Raw genomic sequence first — 8073 nt, 5'->3', positions numbered from 1 at the left:
TCAGGACTGGACTAGATCTTTTTCTTTTTTTTTTCCTGGCTGGCTGGGTACAGATAAAGTGGTTGGCTGCTACTTAAGAGGATGTATTTGAAGAATACTTACTGTTACACCTTTATTATTTTTATATATATCTATATATATAGATATATATATTAAAGAGCAGGTTATTAGGAAAGAGGCAGAAGAGTAAAGACACTTGCATAGACACAGCAGCAGGAAGAGCTGCCCCGAAAGGGTCAGGTTTGCTGAGACAGGCCTGCATGGTTGCAGGTGGGCAGCCTTGAGAGTGGCCTCCACTGAGGGAGGTCAGTGAGGAGAAGCCCCGGCATAGTACAGGTCACAGGCAGGCAGGAAGCTGCTGCCCTGCAGAGGGAGAGTTGGTGAAAAGAAGCACCTGTATACTCACAGGTGGGCAGAAAGACTGCTGCCTTGTTAATACATTTGCTGTGAATACATTTTGCTGTGAAAATACTATAGATGTAACATTACATAGTCTTTCCTTGGTGTTTTCCATGAATGGAAAATAACCACTTTTGAGTACCTCCAATAGGTACTGATGCAGATTTTGGGCACTTGCCACATAGCCATCACAATAAATATGGAAATACTTTATTAACCAAATGGGGAAGCCATTTCCTGAGATGAACTGACAGAAAAATTAAGGAGAAAAAAGCATGATAATGTGGAGGTAGGTCCTTCATAGGAAAAGATTGGATAGCAATGAAATAAGTCTATAGCTCTCTCTTAATCTTTAAATTACTAATCTTTAATTAGTATTTCTTGGAAACAAGTTCACATAAGTATCATCTTCTAGCCCTTCAATAAATGTCATAAAAATATGATTTCATCATTGATGGAAAAGTAGTTGCAGTAAATTCCCTGAGTATTTACTTTTGGATTAACTTATAAGAAATGCCAAGTAATGCCATTGTTTCAGAAATAAATATTTTTCACAAAGAAAAAATACAAAGAATCTTCAAGTAGACTGCTCAATGAATTCTTTTAAGATTCTCTCAAGAATTCATTCTAAACTCATACTATTGCAAAATGTTTTTAAAAATTGTCATATATGAATAGCAGCAATTTAAAAAGCATGTAATCTTAAGGGGAATCTTCCTAAAAAAAAGAGCAATTACATCAGGACCTTCACTCCCTTTGCCACCTGACAGAACTAAAACTTTTTAGATAAAGAACAAAGGAAGCCTTGAATAGGAAATGAATTTATTAATGCACAATGTTTAATGGGGTTAAAGAAGAGAGAAAAAGCAATTTCAGACACTTCTTTAATCCAGTCTGGGTAGGAAAGGTTTGTGGTAGACAGTGTGTACAGGATCATTTTTTTATGTTTTTAAGGTAGTGATGGAAGTACTCCCTACTTGTTTCCTCCTAATTATCCAAACTGCAGCAGTTTTGCCAAAAATTTGGCAATTTCAATTGTGGAAAACATAATGTGAATAGCGCTGAACTGGAGTTAATACAACTGCCATCCACTACAGTCAGCAACTTTCATGTTCTTATTTGTAAATAAGGGTAGAAGGACAAGGGATAATACCAAACAGGGTAAAAATATAAAGGATTATGAAATTTAGACAATTCAGAGAAAAAAAATTATGTGTAAAACTTTTATTTTGACAAAACTTGACAAATTTACTTCTAAACTCCCAAGTTTTCCTTAAAAAATAAGAGGACATGGCCTGCCAGACTCTAAGATTTCAGGCATGAATAAAATAGTATGAGATTTCCAAGGTATATAATCTAACACGCATTTCATATTCCATATAAGAGAATTGTTACAAACATTAGCTAGTTTCAGTGTACTTATAAGAAACACAAGGACATAGCTGGATTTTCAAACAAAACTTCTTTCCAACAAACTTCTAACTAAATGACATTCATATTCTCATTTTAGTAAACACAATTCCACAAATTCAAATTGCACAAATAGTTGCTTTATGTATTTTTTTTTCTTTAAGATTCATTTTTATACAAGAGCTGGGCACAGGCCAGAGGCACAGGAGGGTGAAGGGATTCACCAGAGACAGAGTGGGAGCAGAACAGGCAGATGGACCGAAAATACACTGCTGAGGGGAGCAGCAGGCATGACAGGAGAGGTCTGCCACAACTTGGTGGGAATTTCCCTGGCCGGCAGGGAATCGAACTGGCGCTGCAAAGGCTTCGACACACGGGGAGGCCCAATAGTTGCTTAATATAATCTCAATTTGGAAACTGAAAATAAGAGGAATGTACACAGCTAAGTAGTTAAGAATGCCACACTTCTTACACAGAAGCACATCATGATAAAGAATGTTAGAAGAAGTAGTTCTGGCAGAAATGAGTTTTGAAAATTTAATATAAGAAATAAAGCTTTATCAAGAAAGTGAAAATCTTTAGTGAATATTTAAGTATTGACTCAATCTAAATAAGTAGCAATTATTGATTTCATGTGATTAGTTACTAACCTACATATTTAAGACATTAATACTATTCAATAGAACATTTCAATGGTGCAGAGGATATATTCTACGCTTTACTTTACTTAATATTTATGACAAAATTCCTCGATAGAACGTTATAGATTATTCTGCACTAAGTGTACATGATACATAGCAAGTGATTGCTTTTTACCTTCAATGAATCTAATTTAATTTGTACAAAATTATAAAACTTTTTCACATACATGTATGGCCAAAAGTGCTTCTCAAATGTTCATGGTCCATTTCCATAATGTAAAAACAAAAAATAACGGCACACAACAGTTAACAGTTTGTATATATGTTGAATTAATGCTATCTGAGAAGTGACAACCTTTTTACAAATTTCTATTATTTGGGAAATTAAAGATCTGAGAAACTAAACAGTGCAGTTCTGTGCATTAATATACTGGTTCATTCACTGCAAACTGCTAACTTACTGCTTAATCTCTACAGGCTGCAGTACCAATCAGGAGATCCAAAAGATGAGAAGGACTTGTTGAAATTAGTCTTCCACATAAGTGTTTTGAATCTTGTTACAATAGATTTAATTTTGTGAGTTAAATTTTATAATTACAAGGCATTTACCCTAACATACTTGAGTAAAAACATAAAGAAATCCACATAACCTTTAATGACTGATGTTCTCATTTAGGTACAAAGGAATTCATTAGCCAGCAGCATTTAAAAATAAGAGTCCCATTTCTTTCTTTTCCCGTTTACAAAGCGCTGATTTAACTGGGTAGACATACTAAGTTTTCAATAATGTCATGTGTCACTAATGGATTCAAGAAAGTATTGAAAACTGAAATTATTAGTACTTTAAAATTACACTGCTACAGAGCATATAGACTATGAATGATTTCATCAGTAAAAAGCATACCTTACATGAGAATCAGAGTTGATTTAATAATTACTTCACAGAAGCATAGGTTTGCTAATGTTTATGTCAACTTTTGTTAATCACCAAAAACCAGAAATGGTTTCTATAGTCAACTGAACTCTAAGCACCACAAAGAGGAGGGTCTTGCAAAACAGAGCCAATACTCCCCTAGACCCTAAGATAAAAACCTCAGCATATTTACTTTTAAAATAGTAAAACAAGTTAAGAATTAGAACCAGAGGCAGCATTTTAAAGTACCATGGGTGGTTAAAGTATTTTCTTGACATAAAACTTCGTGTAGTTTTTTAAACAACGTACCGAATTCTCAAAACAGTGCTACTGTGTCCAGATCTCCTCCATTTTGCAAAAATAAATTAAAAAAAAAAAAAATCTCTACCCTAAAAACTAGTATAAGTGGAATTAAACTCTTTCCCTCATCCTCTTTTCGGGATTAACTGGCTCTATTTGCATTCCTGGGAACTTGGAAAACTGTGTTACATCTCTAAAATTCTGTGTCCCTTTGGGTTTACAGTGGCATCAGAAACATACATCTTCTGAGAAAAATACCCTCCAGGGAAAGTCAAATGCCTTCACTCATGTTGCCCAGACTGCCCAGAACCTTTTCCTACCTGGAAATGTGAAACCCTGCACTTCCCTCACATTCCTTCCCCAATTCTGTAATTCCAACACTGCCTACCATTCCTAGAGCTGTTTTTTTTGGGGGAAAAGGGGACTCCCTTGAGGCCACCATGAATAAACTCCTCTGTTTGAAGACATTTCTTGGGGTTCAGTTTGGCTTTCTGGGTGTGAGAATAAGACCTGGTTTGGTTATTTACACTATTAGAAACTCAGGAGGAAAATGTACTAGAGTAATTTAAAAAAATGAATGTTGCCCTAAATTTTAGCTCAGTGATTACAGCCAAAATTGATTTTTTCTTAAATCGACTACTTAACAATACAAATAGGATAGTAACAGGATTTCCATACTCATTATTCTTTAATTAGTATTTCTGCATTCAACTCTGACTTGTCCTTCCATAGTCACTTAAAATGCAACTAGCAAAAAAAAACCACCAACCATCCAATCAACGAGGGCTGCGTGCAGTTTTTGTTCACCCTTAAAGATACTGTCGGTTTCATTGCAATTTGTATTTGGGAGCTGGGAGCGTAACCACCTTTAAACAAGAGATACTTCCAAGTGCTGTATTTCTTACTTTGTATGGTATCCAAGAATGGTTAAAGCAAAGGAACTCTTAATCATCAATTCTGTATCCCCAGATAAAGAGGGAAGGCAGGGAAGAGGGTGGCATGTGCAAAGGTACCAGGTCAAGGTTTGATGAAGTGCTCCCCATTCCAACTTCCCCAACTCAGAACACAGAATTTAGCCTAAGTGACTTCTGACCTTACTTACATCCTTACCTATATCTAATAGTCTATCCGTGAAGACAAACTTCGTAATTTTCTGAAAGACAGTTTTACCCAAATACGTTGGACTTCGGTCTCAACTTGAATGAAGAGTGGCCTTTAAGAGAGTGGTCATCTTCCTCCTCCTCCTCCTCCTCTCCCTCCTCCAGAGGCTGATCTAGGTCTCTGAATGATGGTGTGGTATGGACGATTTGCGTTCGAAAGCGCATTTTGTTGAGTCTGGGTTTGATCCTTCCACTAGAATTGCCAGAGGCTTTACGACCTGGCTCCTTTACTTTGCCTCCAGCCAATCCCTCAGCCAAGTGGTGGTGGGGATCTCCTCCATCCTCTGGCATGTGCGAGAGTCTGTAGGTGATGAGGTGCGAAGGGAGCACCTTTGAAAACCTCCAGCGCCCACCGCCACCGCCCGCGGCGCTCTCTCTGTGGTCCAGGTCCAGGGCTCCCACCAGGTTCTTTATCTCCTCAGCGGTGCTCTGACTCAAGTACTGCGCGGCCTTTCTCCCACTGTAATCCCGCGCGTCCACATCTGCGTCGTAGGCCCCCACCAGCAGCTTCACCACCTCCGCGTGCCCATGCATGGCGGCCAAGTGCAGGGCAGTGTAGCCTCCGCTCGTCCTGGCGTTGATGTTCACGGGCATTTGGTGCTTGTTGGCGAAGTTGACCAGCAAGGCCAGGACTTCCTGCCTGCCGTGTTTGGCGGCCCAGTGCAGGCAAGTGAAGCCAGTGATGAAGTCCCGCTTGGCCAGGAGGCCTGGATCGCTGCTCAGCAGCCCCTCCAGGCTGTCCCACTGGCCTTCCGCGGCCGAGAGCATCCAGGCGTGCTCCAGCGGGTCCAGCGCCACAGAGGCCCCGCCGCCGCTCTCCTCCTCCGCCGACGACGAAGCGACCGAGACGTCATCCGAGTCGCCCCCGCCTCTGCCGCGTCCTCCCCCGGAGGCGGCCGCGGGGCCGCCGCCCGGACCGGCGCTCCTCTTCAGCTGCGGGGAGCTGCCCGGCGCCAGGTCGCGAGCGTTCTGGCGGGGATTCTTCAGGGTGGCGACCTCCCCGGGGAAGCCGCCTGCGTGCGTCTCCCTGCAGCTGGGGGGCGCCGGGTCTCCACCAAGTTCTGGGGCCAGGCCCCGCGGCAGAGGCTGCAGGTTGCACCCGAAATTCTCGCTCCAGGTCTCGCCACTCGCCCCCGGCCGTCGGTTCCGCCCGTCGTCGGTCGGGTCTGGTAAACCGAGCGCGGCGGCGGGGGTCTCCCCATCGCCGGGCTCGACACCCCGACCCAGAGGCTCCTCGGGGCCCAGGCCACTCTCCCCCGGCTCCTCCGGTGGGTCCGGTGTCCCCGCGGGGGGCGCGTGCTCCGCGGTGCCCGAGACGCAGGGCGGGACCTGGAGGGGCGCGGCCCCGGCCGGCTGGGAGCCTTCGCAAAACTTCCTTTTGAGGTGTACGTACTTGGCGCCGTCGGCCGGGTCGGTGCGCACCGTGGCCACGGCGTTCACCAGCTCCTTGAAGCGGGCGCGGGCGCGGGCGCGCTGCTCCGGCTCGCCGCCCAGGGCGCCCCTGAAGTGCCCCACCAGCTCCGCGTGCCGGGCCCGGCCTCCGCGCTCCGCGAGGAAGCGCAACACCGCCTGGGGCTCCAACTCCGCGGGCCCCTCCATCCGCGGCCGGCAGGTTGCCTCAGTGCCGTCGAGGCCGCGAGGACGCCGGCTTCCGACCACCCTTAGGTCCCGGGAGGCCGTCGACACTCCCCACCCGCGGAGCCTCAGCCACTGCCTCACCGTGCCGCGCCCCGGCGGCCCCGCCCACAGGCCCCGCCCACTTCCGGTCCCCACCCCACCCCCAGCCGCTCTCAACCTCAGCGGCCGCGGCCGGCGAGCCCCGCCACGCCCACTTCCGGCCCCCGCCGGCTGGTCCCTGGGCCTGGTTCCTTCGTGTTCTCCTCAAGCACCCACCCTCCCCGCGCCGCCCCGGCTGGGGCTCTGAAACCACAAGCTGCGCTTCGTCTCGCCGGCGGCGCGACGACCTGGCGCTCCCCCGACGGGGGCCCCGCCCCTGCGCGGTGCCGGCGTCACTAAGGACTCGAGGCGAGCCCGCCCCTTCCCGGGCCCCGCCCCCGAGGGGGCCGCCCCGCCCGTTGCTCCGCCCGCCCCGCCCGCCCCGCCTCCGCTCGCTCCCGCCGTGGCTGGCTTGCGCCGTTCGAGGCCGTGGGCCAGACCGTCGCTCCGCTGGCCCTCAGCCCGCCATCTCTGGATTCCCGCTCGGGACCATGACCTCCTCCGACGTGGCGCGACACTTGGTGAGTTTCGGCCGCCCCGACGCCCCCTCCGCCTCTCGGCACCCCCACTCCCACGCCCTTCCCCCGCCGACTCCCGGAGCCGCGCCCCGCCTCCCCTGGAATTCCAGCGTAGCCTCCTCGGCCCGCGGGGGCGGCGGGCGGGAGTGCGGCTCGCCGGTCCTAACCCTCGTCCCGCCGGCCCTCGCGCCCCCGCGGCCCGCCGGCCCGACCCGGCGCGAGGAGGGATTCTGGTGCGCGCCGCGTTCACGGCGGGTGCGGGCGCAGCCCGCCCGGGACGCGAGAGAGACCCCTTCCCTCTCCCCCCCCCGCCCCGCCCGCCGGAGCTGGGGCGCTGCCGCGATCACAAGTTTTGCACGGCTGCCTGGTCTGTGCCAAAAGTTGAATATGCAGCAGTGATTGTAGTTCCGTCTTTTTGATAACGGTTTTGAACACGCCAAGCAGATTGCTCTAATGGCAGTGATTTTCTTTCCACAGTTGTGCATACTTCTCCGACCCTTTAATGGAGCCCAACTTCCTTGGCCTTTTAGAAGCTCCTTTTTACCCAACATGAGACTTGACCGAGTTACTCTCTGTTAGGACTTGAGCCATTTTTTTTGCCATGGCACTCATACTTTATAAGAATACTTGTGACTGGTTTGTCCTGTGTTTTATGCTTTTCAAATCACTTTGTATATTTATCTCATGCAATAGTGGCCCTCACAGTGAGGGTACAGTTATTAAATATATGTATTACTAAGCTCTTAATTGCCTTTTCCACTCTCTTAGGAGAGTGGAATCGATCTTTCCAAACACTACTTGATGTGGAATGATCTCACGGTTTTATAGGAGTGCTAATGGAACATGTCCCTGTGTGTACTTAAAAAAAAAAAAATCTGTTTTAATTTCTAGTACTATAATGGTTGTAATGCAGACAAAAATTCCTTGGGGGATGGAGACCAAAAAGTTTGAGAACTACTGGTCTAAGGAATCTTCTAAATTAGACCTTTAGATTATAGGAACAGTTCCGATTATAG

General features: G+C 47.3%; 1 protein-coding gene across 1 annotated transcript; it reads right to left on the bottom strand.

Annotated features, from left to right (window-relative positions):
• Positions 1 to 4375: 4375 nt before the first annotated feature.
• On the bottom strand, positions 4376 to 6550 carry LOC119233284 (ankyrin repeat domain-containing protein SOWAHC-like). The gene has a single exon (XM_037495532.1). It carries the CDS (start codon positions 6420 to 6422, stop codon positions 4830 to 4832), a length of 1593 nt encoding a protein of 530 aa, XP_037351429.1. The 5' UTR covers positions 6423 to 6550; the 3' UTR covers positions 4376 to 4829.
• Between the last annotated feature and the right edge of the window lie 1523 nt (positions 6551 to 8073).

The sequence above is a fragment of the Talpa occidentalis genome, unplaced genomic scaffold, assembly GCF_014898055.3.
Source record: "Talpa occidentalis isolate TD23 unplaced genomic scaffold, MPIMG_talOcc4v2.1 talOcc4.712, whole genome shotgun sequence".
Classification (NCBI taxonomy): Eukaryota; Metazoa; Chordata; class Mammalia; order Eulipotyphla; family Talpidae; genus Talpa; species Talpa occidentalis.
This window is presented reverse-complemented; position numbering and strand designations above follow the sequence as displayed.